At 45.5% G+C, this 20,685-nt stretch overlaps 1 protein-coding gene across 21 annotated transcripts in view; it reads left to right on the plus strand.

The window, feature by feature from the left end:
• Positions 1 to 20,685, plus strand: part of LOC118358384 (ankyrin-1-like) — a 209,168-nt gene that overhangs the window by 184,026 nt on the left and 4,457 nt on the right. For 13 of the 21 annotated variants that reach the window (XM_052478819.1, XM_052478820.1, XM_052478812.1 and 10 more), the window contains 5 exons: positions 8,513 to 9,233; positions 9,598 to 9,964; positions 13,402 to 13,485; positions 14,005 to 14,148; positions 18,050 to 18,160. In XM_052478819.1, coding sequence (XP_052334779.1) covers positions 8,513 to 9,233; positions 9,598 to 9,964; positions 13,402 to 13,485; positions 14,005 to 14,148; positions 18,050 to 18,121 — 1,388 coding nt within the window. In that variant the 3' untranslated portion in view covers positions 18,122 to 18,160. Of the gene's footprint in view, positions 1 to 56; positions 3,155 to 8,512; positions 9,234 to 9,597; positions 9,965 to 10,900; positions 11,560 to 13,401; positions 13,486 to 14,004; positions 14,149 to 18,049; positions 18,161 to 20,685 lie in introns of those variants that run through there. The other 8 variants (XM_052478827.1, XM_052478815.1, XM_052478821.1 and 5 more) reach the window with 8 other exon arrangements.

Here is a 20,685-nt window from a genome sequence, read left to right on the forward strand (position 1 = left end):
CTTCTCTCTTCTCTTCCTCTCTGCTGCCACCATCACCTTCCTACCTCAATCCTCAGTCAAGGGCTGTTCTATGCTACTGCCGTAAACTTGAGATTTCTACATGTAACGCAGCAACCTGGACCAGGGCTCAAGACACTCTGACAACAACTGCCTCTGTGGTGGCACTCTAAAGCCTGACTCGGATACATTCTCTTGTTTCTGGTTGAATACAATGAATCAATGACCTATAGTGCCTTCAATCAGAATCACAACCTTGTCTAATAGTACCAGCTAGGTTTTAGGACTTTAGGATCTCCCACTGAAATGTCCCTTGAAACATTTTTCTGTGGGGAGAAACTATTACTGGTATATGGATTTAAGAAATATGAACGGAGCCTGCCAATAATAGTATAGATTAAAATAGAGATACTTATTTGATTTAAAAATATATATATATATATATATTACAACTTCAAGAAACATTTGTTTTCATTTGTGTTTGATAAGGTTATTAGCAATAGGAGAGTTGATGATTTAAAAATAAAGATATAAAATGACTGAAATGCTTAGTGTTAGTTGGTGTGTATGGTGTGTTGGGTGAGTCTCAGATTATGTTCATGCCAAATGTACATTTTGTTGGATCTTTATTCAGTGCATAAGTTATTACACTGCCTCACTACTGTGTCATATCTGTGTATGTGACAGATTTATGTTATTACATCATATAAAGTATGATATTGGTTATGAGTGGATTATGTTCATCTTCATCCAACATGATTTAAACCCCAATCTGCCTACATAGGCCATATGTGAGATAAAGTACAGGATATCTTCTGTCCGTAAAGAAAACTCATACATCCAGTCTGTAGCTTTTATTTCAAGCGTACTGTAGTTGGCTTTCCTTCCAGTGGTCACTTCTCAAACGTTGACTCCTTTTCCTCATGGTTTATTATTTTACACAAGCATGATATACATCAGATTGACTCCAATTTCATCCCCGGACCAGTATGAGAAAAACAAACGCACTGGTCTGACCATCACTGGAGTGCTTTGGCCTCTCTTCTGGCTCTGCTCTGTGCCCCAGTGTCTCGTGTCATCACTGCAGGTGCCAGTGCCAGGTCCCTTCAGTGAAAACTGGAGCAATAACTGGTGATGTAACTCATGCATAGATATGACCATGATGGACAAAGGGACAAACAGGAGATGCTCAGTCAGATCACAGCTGCAGTGAATCTGATATCTGACACCTGTCCAGTCTGCCTCCCAAAGCTCTTTCCTTTGATGCTGTCTGTCTGGCTGTGTAACAAGGTGGTCACACTCTCACGGGACAATACCAACCTGACCTCCAGATATGGTATTGTGTGTTTTTTACAACAATGATTTTCAAGAGGTCTATGATTTATATGAGTTCAGACAGATGACAAAGAAGAGATGTAAGATAGATAACATGGTATGTGATATCAGGGGATGGTACAGAATGAGGATTCACTCTCTGGCTCACTGTCAGTCTGGAAGATGGTTACTCCCTTGGTGACTATTACAAGAGTTCCCTAATTAACCTTCATAATCATAGGAATTGAGATAGCAATAGATTCTGATGTGGGAATCTAAACCTGGAGACTGCAACTAAATCCCACATTATAGTCTTAACCCAGGCAGACTATCTATAGGAACCATGTTTGTTTTTCTATACTTTAGACATTGTGTAAAACATGTATTTTTACGGTACCTTCCAGTCTACCTGTCCCTGTCTTTTCCTTTTTTTTGTCACATTGGGCTCTTAGTGATTTTGCCATTCAATTCCCTTTCTTAGCTCTAGTGTTTTGAGTGGTTTGAGTCTGAGACACATAATTTGTGATTCAATAAAAGCGATGTGATCAGTTTAATAATACCAGAGAGGTTTGGGAGGCTCCTGTAAGGGTAACACATGACTTTCTCTCTGCATGGCTGCGTAGTATGAGTCTCTTCAGACAGGGGGTCGTTCCGTTCGTGTACTGTTTGTTCCTTTGGGATCCCCCTACTTGTTCCCTTTGACTATCTGTCCCCTCTCTCTTTGTGTTTCTCCGGACATGTCATCTGCAGCCCAGCCGCCCTACTCTTCCTCCTTCTCACTCCTCCTCTCCGACCTCTGAACTCATGCCCTCCGACCTCATGTTGACCTCTGGCTCTCACCTTTACTTTGACGACCAGTTGTGCATAATTTTTTATAACTCTTTATTTTTGTACTCTTGAAAATTCCACTTTTTTAACCGTCTGCTCTGTGACCAATCCCCCTCACACACTGTGTGCTCAGCACCCCCGGAAGGGGGAAGTGTCCCTCGCTCTGTCACACTGTCCATCTCTCCCTCTTTCTTCCTTGTCTCCTGTCTCTGTCTGTCTCTCTTTTTCTCTGGGCCCGTCTCTATCTGTCCTCTTCCCTCCTATGTTCCCTATCTGTGTTTTCCTCCCTGCCCTGCCCTGCATGAGGCCCACTCTCATCTCCCACCTCCGATCTGCTTGCATGGAAGCATTGTAATGAGTTTGCAGTTGCAGTGGCCTGTGGGAGACTTAGTCTGGCTGTGCATGCCTCTGCGCCTTGTAGCTGCTTTACTAACAGACTTATATTGCATGGTATGCATGCTGGGCACAGGTGGCACCTTAATTGGGGAGAACGGGCACGTGGTAATGGTTGGAGCAGAATTAATGAAATGGTATCAAATACATCAAACATATGGTTTCCATGGTTTCCAGGTGTTTGATACCATTCCATTTGCTCCGTTCCGGCCATTATTATGAGCCGTCCTCCCCTCAGCAGCCTCCTGTGATGCTGGGGAATGATCCGACTCTTTAGTCTGCCTGTTTAGATCCTCTATAATATTGTATTCCTTGTGGGTGGTAAAAAAAAAGGACCTGAACCCTTTTTTAACCGTATTGTGACTGCTCTGTTCATGTATGAGTGTTGTGAAGTGTTGTTGGTCTGTTTTCTGTGTGTATGTGTGGGATTGTCATGTGTCTTTGAGTCACTCCAGAATTAGGGGATGTAGTATTTATGCTCCTTCTCTGTCACACACCTCATATTTGCGGGGAGTGTGTTCATGTGACCCTTCCATTGAATCTCTCTGTTCTTTGCACATTGGTGTGTGTGTGTGTGTGTGTTTCTGTTTGTGTGTGTGTTTCTGTGTGTGTGTGTGTTTCTGTGTGTGTGTGTGTGTGTGTGTGTGTCTGTGTGTGTGTGTGTGTGTGTGTGTGTGTGTGTGTGTGTGTGTGTGTGTGTGTGTGTGTGTGTGTGTGTGTGTGTGTCTGTGTTTTTATGTGTTTTGTCCAGTGTGTTGTCTTTGTGTATTTCAGTGTGTGCCTTTTTCCAGTCTGTGTGTGACTGTATGTGTTTCACTCTGTATGTGAGCTTCAGCCAGTTTTCTATGTTTACAATGTGTTGTCTTTTCACCAGGAGGGTCAGGCCACCATGTTCATTCCTTCTCACTAACACACTCTAATAATCCCCCATCCCCTCCTCCCTCTCTCTGTCACCGTCCAACTGACCATGGGAGTGACACCACCCCCAGACACAAACATAGAGAGAGAGAGAAGGACTGGCAACCAGACTGGATGGCAACGAGACTGGATGGCAGGATCACACACTAACACAGAGATTTTAGACTGTCTTTTAGATTGTAAGATAAACAAACAGACAATCTAAAACCATGTACAGTAGAAACATATTGATCACCAGGAGGCACTATTGTCAGCTACCATAAGTGTTTAGATTATTCAAGTGCACATTGTTATGATATGAGGGGAAGGTTAGTGTTAGGGCATAGACTAACACACTACCAGGATATCCTTCCAAACTCCATCCCCAGGTGGCAGCACCAACCGGGTCAAAGTCTGTTCTGCCAGGAAGCTTTGATATTTCCTCAGGTGCCAGCGATCAAGATAATTGTCAGTCCTGGAGAGAGAGGAGGCCAGAAGCCTCTCAGGCTGTCTTTGTTTGTTTCTTTGTGTTAGTTAACCTCTTTAGTTGGCATGCCTTTTATAGTTTGGTTTTTGTACATATTTATTTTGTCACCATGAACATATGAATAATCTGCTTGGACTGGCTGACCAAGAGGTCATGACAGAGCTGGCCCTGGACTAGCTATAGATTGTAACACCAGGTAATGTCGTTTAACCCGAAGAAATTTATATCCATTATACTGGAAGTTACAGGTTTGCCCATAAAAATATCACCAGAGATTTTTTAACTAACCTGGTATTAGCGATGGTACCGTCATTCTCAATTTGTGGAAGCAATCTCATAAAATATCAGTGTCCAGCTGCAGGGAGTCGTTTGAATTTTAAAAATGCTCCGTTATTAAAATAAATGTTTTGCTCCATAAAGTAATCCACTTATCTCATTGATTGAGATAAGTGGGTGTCCACCCCAAAGTGCTGCATGTCATGATGACAGACACCTGTCTCGATCAATGAGAGAAGACTTGAAATAGATAAGATGGCAGCGTACACATTGTTGGATTACTTCATGGAGCAAAACTTTTACTTCTTATAATTACGGATCGTTGTCTAAATTCAAACAGACTCCTTGCAACTGGACACAGACAATTTAGGAGACTCCTGTTTCAACAAATCGAGAACGAAGATAGTATCGCCAATACCAGGCTAGTTGAAAAATCTCTGACAACGTTTTGTACAGGCAAACCTATAACTCCCAGTATAACGGATAACATCATTTTTTTGTTAATTCACATTATCTGGTGTTACAATCTGTAGCTAGTCCTGGACCGAAGGTAAGGTGGCTGTCTCCATGGGCACATGTACATACAACCGTCCTCATACACTGATTTCTCACATACATGCACATCTTAAATAAGGTTACAGACCAGTTAACTAAGACTAAGACCCCTAAACTTAGCAAGTGCAACAATATTAGCAGGATAGTTATTGGTTCCGTAACAACATACACAACCTCAAAAGATGGTATTACAAACATACAGTATACTGTGATATTTATATGACATGAATCATCCTCACCCCACTGGCTATAGAGTAATGTATATAGGAAAGTTTATCAGCTGGAAGTCTGAAAGGTTGTGGAAATGTTAAGAGAATTCTATAGTACAGGGTTTACGTGTATCTTATTGAAGGACGCTTGGTATGTGAATAACTGATATAGAGAAATGTGTTGAACTTGTGACCCACATGTAAACAGCCTCCCCGGTCGTATGGCCTTCTGAGTGGGAGATCTTCAGAGAGGTTCTGCTGTCTTGTAACTCAGAGAGATGAGAATTCCAGAAGGCCTGCTGGTGTCCCTCATACCTACTGCACATTCAACATAACTCACCGGCAACAATGAATCATGTTGCACCTCTCTCTCACGCATGCATACACACAAACACACACACATAGTGTTCTTACGCTTGCACACACACTGCTGCCTCCTCCACTCCCTCCTCAAAGCTCTTGTCTTCTCCACCTCATGCTAAATCTAGTATCTTCTCTCGGTTGATGCCAGTATGTAATCAGTTCCATTTCTACCACTGGTCAGTCAGAATTAAATATACATATCCATTCATCACTGGGTTTATTTGTCTGATTCAAAATATCTTTATGATCCTCATGGTCATCTCAGTTGCAGAGAAGTACAGCAGCTACTGTTGCACAATAGTATTTTACTATAGCCATACTTAGTTAGTTTCACTGAATGGACAACTTTTCTTCAACTGCAGTACCGCTGTATCTGTCGAAGCCTGATGGTTAGCTGATGGTTGTTCAACTAATCAAAAAGTTTCTTTGGTCTTCCTGACCTTGATTTTGACTTTTCATTTACTTTACTTTACTTACAGTGGGGCAAAAAAGTATTTAGTCAGCCACCAATTGTGCAAGTTCTCTCACTTAAAAAGATGAGAGAGGCCTGTAATTTTCATCATAGGTACACTTCAACTATGACAGACAAAAGGAGAAAAAAAATCAAATTTTGGGATTTTTGGGAATTTATTTGCAAATTATGGTGGAAAATAAGTATTTGGTCAATAACAAAAGTTTATCTCAATACTTTGTTAGATACCCTTTGTTGGCAATGACAGAGGTCAAACATTTTCTGTAAGTCTTTACAAGGTTTTCACACACTGTTGCTGGTATTTTGGCCCATTCCTCCATGCAGATCTCCTCTAGAGCAGTGATGTTTTGGGGCTGTTGCTGGGCAACACAGACTTTCAACTCCCTCCAAAGATTTTCTATTGGGTTGAGATCTGGAGACTGGCTAGGCCACTCCAGGACCTTGAAATGCTTCTTACGAAGCCACTCCTTTGTTGCCTGGGCGGTGTGTTTGGGATCATTGTCATGCTGAAAGACCCAGCCACGTTTCATCTTCAATGCCCTTGCTGATGGAAGGAGTTTTTCACTCAAAATCTCACGATACATGGCACCATTCATTCTTTCCTTTACACGGATCAGTCGTCCTGATCCCTTTGCAGAAAAACAGCCCCAAAGCATGATGTTTCCACCCCCATGCTTCACAGTAGGTATGGTGTTCTTTGGATGCAACTCAGCATTTTTTGTCCTCCAAACACTAATATAAAAAGTTATATTTTGGTTTCATCTGACCATATGACATTCTCCCAATCTTCTTCTGGTTCATCCAAATGCTCTCTATCAAACTTCAAATGGGTCTGGACATGTACTGGCTTAAGCAGGGGGACACGTCTGGCACTGCAGTATTTGAGTCCCTGGCAGTGTAGTGTGTTACTGATGGTAGACTTTGTTACTTTGGTCCCAGCTCTCTGCAGGTCATTCACTAGGTCCCCCCGTGTGGTTCTGGGTTTTTTGCTCACCGTTCTTGTGATCATTTTGACCCCACAGGGTGAGATCTTGCTTGGAGTCCCAGATAGAGGGAGATTATCAGTGGTCTTGTATGTCTTCCATTTCCTAATAATTGCTCCCACAGTTGATTTCTTCAAACCAAGCTGCTTACCTATTGCAGATTCAGTCTTCCCAGCCTGGTGCAGGTCTACAATTTTGTTTCTGGTGTCTTTTGACAGCTCTTTGGTCTTGGTCATAGTGGAGTTTGGAGTGTGACTGTTTGAGGTTGTGGACAGGTGTCTTTTATACTGATAACAAGTTCAAACAGGTGCCATTAATACAGGTAACGAGTGGAGGACAGAGGAGCCTCTTAAAGAAGAAGTTACAGATCTGTGAGAGCCAGAAATCTTGCTTGTTTGTAGGTGACCAAATACTTATTTTCCACCATAATTTGCAAATTAATTCATTAAAAATCCTACGTGATTTTCTGGATTGTACCTATGATGAAAATTACAGGCCTCTCTCATCTTTTTAAGTGGGAGAACTTGCACAATTGGTGGCTGACTAAATACTTTTTTGCCCCACTGTATCTCTCTCAGGTCATTTCTCATACAGTAGATATTTAGTTCACTCTCACTGAAATGTGAGCTAGCATGAGAGTTGGAAGAGAGCAGACAGAAAGCAGCTTTGGCACCGTTCTCTTGTTCAGAGGCTGTCCACGAAAGAGAACGTACCATGCTTACTGCACCACACCACTGCATGTTCAAAACTTAAAGCACTCTTAATGATACCAGACAAGAAATGTCGATTCTCAACTAGAGGTGTTGTTGGAGTGACTTGAGTCAAAGGTTCATCAGTCATCATGCATAGCAAATTCTCAACGTTAGATTCCCTGTTGATATAAAATGGGGTTTGGGGTAGCTATGCTTGCTGTGAGCTATAATAAATGAAACTGTATATAAACATGTATGTGTGGTGTGTGTATGTGTGTAGTGTGTACCTGTATGTGGTTGTGTTTTTTTGTTTTCTAAGGTTTGTACTGTAATATCTGTTGTGGTGGGTGGATAGGTGAGTGTGCGTTTGTTGAAGAACAAGATTGCTTGCAAGCATGCTGTTCAGCCTGACTAGAATATTTAACTTGCCTGGTTTGTGTGGGTGCGTGTGTGGGACAGTTAGTGTGTGTATGTCTGGGTAAGCCTTTGTGTGTATGGACGTGTGTATGGCATGTGTACGTGTTTTTAAGTGTGTGTCCCAGGCGGACAGGTGTGTGTCCCAGCCCCAGGTTGGTTCGGGGCAGAGGCAGTAACTCCTGTCCCTCTACCTGCAGGTGGCAGACAGCGGAGCAGCACCAGTCACCAGCGGGCCTCTCTCTCTTGGTCTGTCTCTCTGCCTGGCCCTGGCTCTGGCCATGGCTCTGGCTCTGGTTCTGGCTGTGTGTCTGCTGCTGCCTCCACTGCTGCTCTCACTGTCAGTGCTGGCTGATCTGGCTTGTTAACCCCCCCAGAAGCCCCCCTTGCTCCCTTGCCCCCATCTCCTTGCACCTCTTCTTGAGATCCCACTGTCTGGCCCCTTCCTCTCCCCTCTCCCTCCTTGCCCCCTGGGCTCCCCCTCTGCCACCTCCCCTGGCTGCCCTGCTCCTGGGCAGGGGCACATCCCCCCCGCCCTGGGGTCCCTCCCGGTGTTGGTGGGGTGAGGTGGGGGGCGAGGTGAGGCAAGGCGGGGGGCCCGTGTCAGTGTGCCTCTCTCTGTGTCGCTCCAGGTTACGGGCTGATGCAGGAGGAGCTGCTCTCCCCTCCCTCCATGCAGTACAGCCTGCCCTCCCCGCTGGGCAACGAGCCCTACTGGCAGGAAGTCTCCAGTCTGGAGTGTGCTCCAATGGCCACCACTGAGGAGGACACGCTCATGGAGATGTCCGATGTGCAGGTGTGGCCCTCTGGCAACAGCCCCTCCCTAGTGGCCGTGGAGGACTCCTCGCTGGAGTGCAGCAATGCCGACGACTCGGAGGGGCTGCTGGGGCTGCCGTATGGGAGCCTGGGCCGGCCGGGCAGTGGGGCCAGCGGTGGGGGGCTGAGTGGATCTATGGAGCTGGTGGAGGACAACTCAGAGATGGGGGCTGTTGACTCATTCAGCACCGCCACACATGCCACCCCTGCCTCGTTCAGCACCGCCACACCTGCCACCCCTGCCTCATTCAGCACCGCCACCCCTGCCACACCTTCTTCGTTCGGAGGCACCATCGCCGCCGCGGTCAACAACATTAATGGGCTGGACAAAGGTCAAGTGTCAAATGTCGTGAGGTCGGAGGCAGCAGCGGTCGGAGGCAACATGACGGGTGGAGATGGAGATGGAGCTGGAGGAGGAGGAGGAGGGACAGGCTCAGAGGAAGGGCTTTCTCTTGTTGCAGGACAACAGCAGCGGGTGTACGCCCGGCTGAGCGAGTCGCCCGGTCTGAGCCGCGTGGCAGATCGTAATGGAGACAGGTGAGTGTGTCCTCAGACCTCAGTCAGTCAGTCTGCAGCTCAGCTGGACACCGCACTGGCCAGACAGGGGGTGGTCCAGAGTCCAGACACTCACCTCTGAGACAACTCACTGAGCCTCAGGACAGGTCAATGTTGCTGTGTTTCCTAACCTAATAATACAATATTTAGTTCTGGTAAAAGAGTTCTATGAAGGAATAATAGCGTCAGCTTATGTTTGACACACATTTGATACACATTGGCCTTTTTCTCCTTCTTTGACTCTCTCCTCTCCTCTCACTTCTCCTTTCTCTCCTCTCACTTGTCCTCTCTCTCCACCTCTCTTCATCTCTCTCCTCCTATTCTCACTCATCCTCTGCCTCCTTAGGTCCAGTGGTGGTACTGGAGGCAGCGGTGGAGGTGGTGGAGGCTCTTTCCTGTCCTACCTGCAGGAGCAGTCGGGTCCAGGCTGGCAACCTGTCACAGACCACACTCAGGCCTGGGTGGGCTCGCAGACAGCCAAACCCAGGCAGGCCATGGACTCTATGATGTCATCAGTACGCGCCGCCATGGACATGGACCCCAGCCAGTCGCGCGTGTCCCAAGAGGCCTTGCTTCAGCCAGTGCGTGACATGGGGCACACGGAGATCCTGCGTGGGCACTTCAGAGGCACCCAGCCATTTGAGAAGGGCCTGGGGTTCCCTCACAGGGTGCCAGAGCTGCGGACCTGGGACGAAGTACGCCTGAGGGGGCAGGTGAGTAGGAAACCCATGCTATTATCTTAGCTATCACATCTTATACGAAACTTAAATGAAGTACAATAACTCTGGCCCAAGTATGCATTTTGACATATCCTTGAGATGGTTAGTAAACATAGATTAAAGGCAGCTATAATACATTAGGTATGGACAGGACTGTAAATGATCCAGCTCATCATGTAAAAACTGTTTTAATGCTGTAGGAGTTGTCTGACCAGAGTCCAAACCCAGTGGCAGTAGGCTATGACTGAATTCCATTATTTATGGTACTGTAATCCCACACCCATATAAACACACACACAAGGCCCAAGAAGGGCAGGAACAACCTGTCAAGCCAAATATAGCAGCCCCTGTCACTGGATCCCCAATCCCACCCCATCACACGTGTCATCTACTGTGGTATACTGGCACTGCATCAGACCAATCAGAGCACCCTGAAGGACATGTCAACTTTACTGCGCTGTGAGAGGGCAAAGAGGGACTTTTGCTGTTTGAGTCGCTGGGTTATCCCTGATAGGTGATTATATTGTGACTGCCAGTGTGTTGGTACAGTTACCACAGATAACATTGTTTCCCATGGAGAACCAGTGGCAGGAAATGGTCTTGCTGCAGACTATCTGCATCTTACTGTACTGTGTGAGTGAAATTGATCCCAAACCATTACAGAATAATAACGTATGTATGTGTGGTGGAATATATACCTACGTGCCATGAGAAGTAATAATGTAAGTTGTGTGTACCAGAGGGAGAATAGTTTGAGTTCCTGAGGGAGGCCTGAAGGTCGGGGTGCAAGTGTCTCAGTGTTCTTCCCTCTCAGCCACTCAGCCTCTCAGACTTACAGAGCAGAGCAGAGCACCTCTCTAGAACAGCCAGAGGTATTTAAAGACTACGGATCATATGGCTGGGAGAGAGAGAGAGCAGAGGGGTGAAGGGTGAGAGGGTTTGGTTTTGAAAGCACAGACGAGGGGAGAGAGAGAGGATGATCGAAAGAGAGGGAGAGGAAATAGGAGCCTCCCAAGGTTGCAGCCGCCTGGATCTGATGGCATGGGTCAGCCATTCCTACTGACCAGCTGACAGACAGAGAGCAGGGGAGAAGGAGCCAGAGAAAGAGGGAACAGGGTCCGGTGGAGTAGAGCTGAAGAAGGGACACAAACCAGAGGGAGAAATAGAAGGAGACGACGCCAGCCCCGTTGAAAGAAGCGGAGGCGCCGAGGGTGCAGCTGTTGCTCCAGACTGACAGAGAGAAGTGTCGGTGGAGAGTTGACGAGAGCCTGCACAGGCCTGTGTTTGTGTGTTGTGGGTGTGTAGTGTGCTCCACTGGATCGCTTGGTTGCACACACTCTGCCCAGAGGTAGAAGCTTGGAGGGGCAGTGATGTGGGCCATGGTAACTGAGCTGCTCTTCAGCTTTGTGCTGCTGGCCTTCCTGGTGATAAGCTGTCAGAATGTGATCCATATAGCCAGCGGCTCCTTGCGCTCTGTGCTCTCCTACGTGCACGCTGCGCTGGACCGCGAGCTGGGTGAGGCTGAAGGTGTGGCCGACGAGGAGGAGAACGTCACCACCCGTGTGGTCCGCCGCAGGGTCATCTTCAAGGTACCCCACAGAGAGGGGAGGGGAGGGGTGGGGAAGGAAAGGATGAGAGAATTGACTAGCAATGGAAAAACATCAAAAGAAAGCGTGGTGGAAACAAATTGTGTGTGTGTGTGTGTGTGTGTGTGTGTGTAGCTCAGAGGTGATTTAAGGTTTGGCTGCGACAGAGGGAAATGTTGGTTAGGAGCGAGTGGAGAGACATACCTCTCTGTTTGTTTACCGCATTCACTTCTGACAATGCAATTTCTCCCCTGTAATGGGTTCAGTGAGCAAAGATTGTGTTAATAAAACAGTCATTCATTTATATTGTAGAATTTAATTATACAGGATACATGATAGAAGCAGCTTGCACAACTTTTGTTTTGCAGTATTTTCAAGGAACATCTCTCTGGATCGTATTGTTCATATTTGGCCAGGTGAGATGGGATAGTGACAGAGGGAGGTAAGAAGAAAACTAGGGATGTTCAAACAAACCATAGGCCTACAGTTGAGACCCACTTATACAGGCCTTATACGTGCTGTTGTGGCTGTGAATGGTTGAACTTGTGTGTTCTAACTGTGAGTTTTTAAACCTATGAGCTGTCACGTTCGTTGTTGTAAGACTCGGACCAAAGTGCAGTGGTATGGTTCCATCATCTTTTATTAGAAGTGAAACATATAAAAAACAATAAAGTACCAAACGAAACGTGACGCTAATGTAGTGCTCGCAGGCAACTATACATAGACAAGATCCCCCAAAAAACAGTGGGAAAAGGCTGCCTAAATATGATCCCCAATCAGAGACAACGATAGACAGCTGCCTCTGATTGGGAACCATACCCGGCCAACATAGAAATACAAAAACTAGAGTACCCACCATAGTTACACCCTGACCTGACCAAATTAGAGAATAAAAGACTCTCTAAGGTCAGGGCGTGACATGAGCTCAGCTCAGTCTCTAAACTCACTGTAATAGGGACTAGGGCTGTGACATTACCAGTATCGCAATATTTTTTCCATGGCAAAAATTATAGCACAAAGCAGACCAAACTCTTTGGTCCATTAAAAACCTGCTGTATGTAAAAAATGGTGTGCTAAAGCTTGGAAAATAACTAAATGTGACTCTGGATGACATAATGATGTTTGTTTCCAACATTAGGGCTGTTTTCCTAAAGAAGTTACATCTACTTCATGCTTTGTTTCCTTGTCACAATACTAACGAGTATCGCGATACTGGCATCATCCCGGCCCTAATAAGGACTGTAGTCGTCTACCACCCCATTATCATATTCTCCTCCTCAACACCTCTAATAACTCTATTCATTCCTGCCTCTATGGATTGTGGGGGATAGGGCAGCTTTTCCCATAACCACATGGGAAAAGCTGTCTAGCTCTGTGTTCACTAGTTAAGCTGTGGGACCTTTTAAGACTATAAATAGCTGTGCTGGCGCCTCCCATGTTATTAGGGAGTAATAGCTGCATTATCATGAACCTCATCCACTGTGATTGTATTAGTGCTAACACCACAGCAGTGCCATTAGTGATCCCCTGATCTTTACTGTATATCTCTCTGTTGTTTCTCTCTCTCTCTCTCTGTCTCGCGGGGTTGGGGTTGGTGACAATGGCTAAATGATGAGACTCTCTCTCTCTGGGGGGCTATTTTAAAGTGCTCTAGATTCCAGGAAACTTTTCGTTCTGTTCGACTCTTGGTTTTCTCTCTGAGTCAGACTCAGACACTTACTGTGTAAGTGTGTACTGTTGATTCATTTGCCATGAATATATGAGCAGGTGTGTGATGTAGTACAATATACCATGTGTACTACAGTATTGTTTTGTGATGTTCAGTACATGCTGTCTGTCCCGTAGGGTGACGAGGCCAAGGATCTCCCAGGGGAACAAGTGAGCGAGGAACAGTTCACAGACGAGCACGGAAACATTGTCACCAAGAAGGTCAGATATCTATCCCAGCATGCCTCTCTCTACTCTACAGCCCTGCACTGTGGCTTATCTACCAGTTCCCCCCTGTTACTATTCATGTTCAACTCACTACACTCATCCTCATAGAAATGATTATCACATTGATAATCAAGAACCATCACATTCATCATCATGCCTTGACTTATTCCCATGTCATGATTCTGTAATCGCGGCATGGGAAAATGACGTGTCACAGTCATGTGTAGTTACTGTATGAAAGGTTGTGGGTCACAGCTATAAGGAGGATGATACATATAACCAGGACAGTGTTTTGTAATGAACATTAAGGTCCTTTGCTGTGAGTGAGAGGTACACAGAGAACTCAATCTAGTGAGTTTACGTGTAGGTTCAACCTCATTCAATCTTTCCTTCCTTCCCTGCATTTCTCTCATTCTCTCTCTCTCTCTTTACCTGTCTTTCCCACCACCCCCTATCATCCTGCTCTCTATCCCTCCCCTGGTGTGTGTGTGTGTCCGTGAGTGTGTGGCGTAGATTGTGAGGAAAGTGGTGCGCAGGGGGAAGGGCTCAGGTGATGAGGGGTGTCAGGAGCGTTCAGTGGGCGTGGATGGCTCTCTGCAGGATGAGCTGGAGGCTGAAGCGGAGCAGTTCATGAACTACGCCGTCCTGAGCAGCAAGGTGGGCCACTGACCTGCATCAGCCAGGCTACACTCACCTGGGCTACTGTACGAGGGGCTGAGACTCTAAACAAACACAGTCAACTGACATGGGAAGAGCATTGGTTCACAAAGTGGACTCAAACTAAAGGGACCCATGTATACTGCCTTGAATGTGTATAGGGACTCAATGTAGCAATCAACCACTACAGAAGATGACTAGGGTGTAGCTGGGAACTAGGAACTCTTTACTGTGCTGGGATATATAGATTCCTCTGCTAGTCCAAACTAGACCATAGTGGGCTAAACCTGCATGGCCTGTGGTGTGTGAATGTGGTATGTGTGTTTGTAATTTAGATCAACCTGTGTTATCATTCCCCAACCCCCTTAGCGACAAACAAAAGGAAGAAAAAAAGAATGCTTGCTGTAGTGTACTATCCTCTTGGCTTCCCCTTGCTGTAGTGTACTATCCTCTTGGCTTCCCCTTGCTGTAGTGTACTATCCTCTTGGCTTCCCCTTGCTGTAGTGTACTATCCTCTTGGCTTCCCCTTGCTGTAGTGTACTATCCTCTTGGCTTCCCCTTGCTGTAGTGTACTATCCTCTTAGCTTCCCCTTGCTGTAGTGTACTATCCTCTTGGCTTCCCCTTGCTGTAGTGTACTATCCTCTTAGCTTCCCCTTGCTGTAGTGTACTATCCTCTTGGCTTCCCCTTGCTGTAGTGTACTATCCTCTTGGCTTCCCCTTGCTGTAGTGTACTATCCTCTTGGCTTCCCCTTGCTGTAGTGTACTATCCTCTTGGCTTCCCCTTGCTGTAGTGTACTATCCTCTTGGCTTCCCCTTGCTGTAGTGTACTATCCTCTTAGCTTCCCCTTGCTGTAGTGTACTATCCTCTTAGCTTCCCCTTGCTGTAGTGTACTATCCTCTTGGCTTCCCCTTGCTGTAGTGTACTATCCTCTTAGCTTCCCCTTGCTGTAGTGTACTATCCTCTTGGCTTCCCCTTGCTGTAGTGTACTATCCTCTTGGCTTCCCCTTGCTGTAGTGTACTATCCTCTTGGCTTCCCCTTGCTGTAGTGTACTATCCTCTTGGCTTCCCCTTGCTGTAGTGTACTATCCTCTTAGCTTCCCCTTGCTGTAGTGTACTATCCTCTTAGCTTCCCCTTGCTGTAGTGTACTATCCTCTTGGCTTCCCCTTGCTGTAGTGTACTATCCTCTTAGCTTCCCCTTGCTGTAGTGTACTATCCTCTTGGCTTCCCCTTGCTGTAGTGTACTATCCTCTTAGCTTCCCCTTGCTGTAGTGTACTATCCTCTTGGCTTCCCCTTGCTGTAGTGTACTATCCTCTTGGCTTCCCCTTGATGTAGTGTACTATCCTCTTGGCTTCCCCTTGCTGTAGTGTACTATCCTCTTAGCTTCCCCTTGCTGTAGTGTACTATCCTCTTGGCTTCCCCTTGCTGTAGTGTACTATCCTCGTGGCTTCCCCTTGATGTAGTGTACTATCCTCTTGGCTTCCCCTTGATGTAGTGTACTATCCTCTTAGCTTCCCCTTGCTGTAGTGTACTATCCTCTTAGCTTCCCCTTGCTTAAGTGTACTATCCTCTTGGCTTCCCCTTGCTGTAGTGTACTATCCTCTTAGCTTCCCCTTGCTGTAGTGTACTATCCTCTTGGCTTCCCCTTGCTGTAGTGTACTATCCTCTTGGCTTCCCCCTGCTGTAGTGTACTATCCTCTTGGCTTCCCCTTGCTGTAGTGTACTATCCTCTTGGCTTCCCCTTGCTGTAGTGTACTATCCTCTTGGCTTCCCCTTGCTGTAGTGTACTATCCTCTTGGCTTCCCCTTGCTGTAGTGTACTATCCTCTTAGCTTCCCCTTGCTGTAGTGTACTATCCTCTTGGCTTCCCCTTGCTGTAGTGTACTATCCTCTTAGCTTCCCCTTACTGTAGTGTACTATCCTCTTGGCTTCCCCTTGCTGTAGTGTACTATCCTCTTGGCTTCCCCTTGCTGTAGTGTACTATCCTCTTGGCTTCCCCTTGCTGTAGTGTACTATCCATCCACCTTGCAAGCCTCACTCATCCGTGCTTAATTTCCCCATCATGTCCTGACCTGCATGTAGGACCAACCAAATAATCCACAACTTTATCTTGCTCTGATAGCTTGCACTGTCTCTCTGCATTGGCTGAAAGAACAAACGAATACTTCCAGGTTTCCTAACAGCAGTCATGGATATCTGCTTTGTCTCCAGTCAGTACATAGATAAATGTCTCTTTCTCTCCAGTTGATATGAATGGCTGGGTGTTGGTTGGTTTCTATTGCTGTGCTAATGTAATGAGGTCCATTCTTTCCCCTTCAGTAACCCACATAGACAGTCAGTCTATCTGTCTTCTCTACCTCCATCCATTCAAAGACTCTGGTCCATTAACTGACTGTGTGCTGTATCACTGTATCACTCCAACCTGCAGTACTCTCTATTCCATGTCAATGTTTCTGATGCTTCTCCCTTTTCTCTTTTCCTGTCTGTCTTTCCCAACCCCCACCCCAACTCTCTTGGCTTGGCTGTCTTTCCCAACCCCCACCCCAACTCTCTTTTCCTGTCTGTCTTTCCCAACCCCCACCCCAACTCTCTTTTCCTGTCTGTCTTTCCCAACCCCCACCCCAACTCTCTTGGCTTGGCTGTCTTTCCATCATTGAATTCTCTCCATTCCTCTCCTTTTGTTGTCTTCAACTCATCTCTCTCTTCGCTCCTTACCTCAATTTTCACTTTTAACCTCTTCTCCTCTCCATCGTCTCTTCATACACCTCTTCACCACCTCCTGTTTCCCTTCTCACACACTGTCCCACTATACCCTCTCTCTCCCTATGTCCTGATTCCATCCCATCTCTCCCTATGTCCTGATTCCATCCCATCTCTCCCTATGTCCTGATTCCATCCTCTATCTCTCCCTATGTCCTGATTCCCTCCTATCTCTCCCTATGTCCTGATTCCCTCCTATCTCTCCCTATGTCCTGATTCCCTCCTATCTCTCCCTATGTCCTGATTCCCTCCTATCTCTCCCTATGTCCTGATTCCCTCCTATCTCTCCCTATGTCCTGATTCCCTCCTATCTCTCCCTATGTCCTGATTCCCTCCTATCTCTCCCTATGTCCTGATTCCCTCCTATCTCTCCCTATGTCCTGATTCCCTCCTATCTCTCCCTATGTCCTGATTCCCTCCTATCTCTCCCTATGTCCTGATTCCCTCCTATCTCTCCCTATGTCCTGATTCCCTCCTATCTCTCCCTATGTCCTGATTCCCTCCTATCTCTCCCTATGTCCTGATTCCCTCCTTTATCTCTCCTATGTCCTGATTCCCTCCTATCTCTCCCTATGTCCTGATTCCCTCCTCTATGTCCTGAATCCATCCCATCTCTCCCTATGTCCTGATTCCCTCCTCTATCTCTCCCTATGTCCTGATTCCATCCCATCTCTCCCTATGTCCTGATTTCCTCCTCTATCTCTCCCTATGTCCTGATTCCCTCCTATCTCTCCCTATGTCCTGATTCCCTCCTATCTCTCCCTATGTCCTGATTCCCTCCTATCTCTCCCTATGTCCTGATTCCCTCCTATCTCTCCCTATGTCCTGATTCCCTCCTATCTCTCCTTATGTCCTGATTCCCTCCTCTATCTCTCCTTATGTCCTGATTCCCTCCTCTATCTCTCCTTATGTCCTGATTCCCTCCTCTATCTCCTGATTCCCTCTCGCTCCTCTCCATCTTTTTGTTCTCCCACTAAATCCCCCTAACTTTAACTTCCACCTTTCCATCCTACTTTCATCCTCTTTTCCATCTGTCTCTGTCCCTCATCTTCCCATATTCCTCTCCTCTGCCTCTCCACCCCTTCTCTGGCCCTCTCCTATCCTTCTCTCCTCCGCCCCTGTCTCTCCCCCCCCGATGTAGCCGGATATTGTGGATGTGAAGAAGGGTGCTCAGATAGTGAAATGTGCCAGTCTGCGGAGAGTAAAGCAGTGAGGCATGCAGACAGAGTGGCAGAGTGACACGTCCCCGCAGGTACGGGACCGACTGACCCAATGAGACACCTCTCACCTGGGATAGGGCTCCTCCAGTTAATCCTGCCTCTCTGTCTGGATTAAATAGACTTAAATAGACCTGATAATGTTGTTACAGTAATGCAGTATTAATTTTAGTACTGCAGTGGAGAGTGACATTTGATGTGGATTAGCTTTGAACTAATACGGTATCATTTGCATTCGATGCCACTACTGTGCATTATTATATTACAGTATGACTGTGGTGTGGTATCCATTTAGTAGATTCACATTTAATGTTGACTATAGATCTGTGCTGGCAACGGAGGTACAAGTCCCGACTCAGCCTTTCCCGCCTATGGCCTTGAACTTTCCTCCCTTTGTCTCTTAATTGCCCATCTCCCCCTGTCTACAGCACTTCCAAATATTCTATCAGAAAGTAACATAGAACTATATATATTATATATATATATTATATTAGTGTGTAAAGTTTTGTTGTAGATGAGTATCGGTGTGTCATATACAGTTGGATCATGGATGTACAGCACATTTGTTGTCCTAATGTCTTCGGAGAGACTAAACTACAGCTGAATTTGTGCTCAGTGTGTGTAGACTGTGTTAGTGGGTATTCAGCAGGGTATGAAGGTCAGTTCAATGTGTGTCATTGTTTGGGGGTGTAGTACTCATAGAGTACATGTCTGACTGGATTTGATAAGAAAAATACAGTAGGCCTAGCTACATGCAGTATTTTTCACCCTGTGTTTATGTAAGCGCTGACTGTTGTGCCTATTACAGATGGCATGGCATGTAGTTCTAGAATGGCAAAGGGTGCTGGGTATCCAGAATGTTTTCAAAGGTCAAAGTTGACAGGCTAGTTGTTCTTTCAAATGAAAACAATCTGGAGCACCTGTGTTTATGGGTGTGTGAATGTGTGTAAAAGCTTGACTTGCTTTGTGCATGTGTGTGTGTCACCCAGACGAGAAACATGTCCCATGAATTTGCACTCTGAGGAATGCAGTAGCTTTCCTTTGATTGCTGACATTTCCGACCAGAGACGGCACACTATTAAATGTCACCTACTACACTAAGTTTCACTTTGGTCAGTAAAACAGAAAAACATACATTATAAACAGACTAATCACATACTTGACTAACAATGCACAACACTCTCATAAAGCAGGGGAAATAGAGCCCCCTATAGCCATAGATACAGTGCCTTCCAAATTTTGTTGTGTTACAGACTGAATTTAAAATGGATTAAATTTAGATTTTTTTTATCACTGGTCTACACACAATACCCATAATGTCAATGTGGAATTATGTTTTTCAAATGTTTTATTTTAATCAATTAAAAATGAAAAGCTGAAATGTCAATAAGTATTCAACCCCTTTGTTATGCCAAGTCTAAATCAGTTCAGAAGTAAAAATGTGCTTAACAAGTCACAAAATAAGTTTAATGGACTCACTCTGTGTGCAATAATAGTGTTTAACATCTCTGTACCCCACACACAATTATCTGTAAGGTCTCTCAGTCGAGCAGTGAAACACAGATTCAACCACAGGGACCAGGGAGGTTTTCCAATGCCACGCAAAGTAGGGCACCGATTGGTAGATGGGTAAAAAAATAAAAAAATTAGACATTGAAAACCCCTTTGAGCATGAGTCATTTTAATTACACTTTGAATGGTGTATCAATACACCCAGTCACAACAAAGTTACAGGCGTCCTTCCTAACTCAGTTGCCAGAGAGGAAGGAAACCACTCAGGGATTTCACTATGAGGCCAATAGTGACTTTAAAACAGTTACAGAGTTTCATGGCTGTGATAGGAGAAAACTGAGGATGGATCAACAACATTGTAGTTACTACACAATACTAACCTAATTGACATAGAGTGAAAAGAATGAAGCTTGCACATAATACAACTATTCCAAAACATGCATCCTGTTTGCAACAAGGCACTAAAGTAATACTGCTAAAAATGTGGCAAAGCAATTCACTTTTTGCCCTCAACACAAAGTGTTATGCTTGCTGCAAATCCAATGCAGCACATTACTGAGTACCACTCTCCATATTTCCAAGTATAGCGGTGGCTGCATCATGTTATGGGTATGCTTGTGATCACTAAGGACTGGGGAGGTTTTCAGGATAAAAAATAAATGGAATGGCGCTAAACACAGGCACAATCCTGGAGGAAACCCTGCTTCAGTCTGCTTTCCACCAGACACTGGGAGAATAATGAATGTTTCAGCAAGACAATAACCTAAAACACAAGGCCAAATCTACAATGGAGTTGCATACCAAGAAGACAGTGTATGTTCCTGAGTGGTCAAGTTACAGTTTTGAATTAAAATCGTCTTGAAAATCTATGTTAAGATTTAAATGGTTGTCTAGCAATGATCAACAACCAATTTGATGGGAGCTTGAATAATTTTGTAAAGAATAATGGGCAAATATTGTATAATCCAGGTGAGCAAAGCTCTTAGAGAGACTTACCCAGAAAGACTCACAGCTGTAATCGCTGCCAAAAGTGATTCTAAAAATGTAT

The sequence above is a fragment of the Oncorhynchus keta genome, chromosome 25, assembly GCF_023373465.1.
Source record: "Oncorhynchus keta strain PuntledgeMale-10-30-2019 chromosome 25, Oket_V2, whole genome shotgun sequence".
Classification (NCBI taxonomy): domain Eukaryota; kingdom Metazoa; phylum Chordata; class Actinopteri; order Salmoniformes; family Salmonidae; genus Oncorhynchus; species Oncorhynchus keta.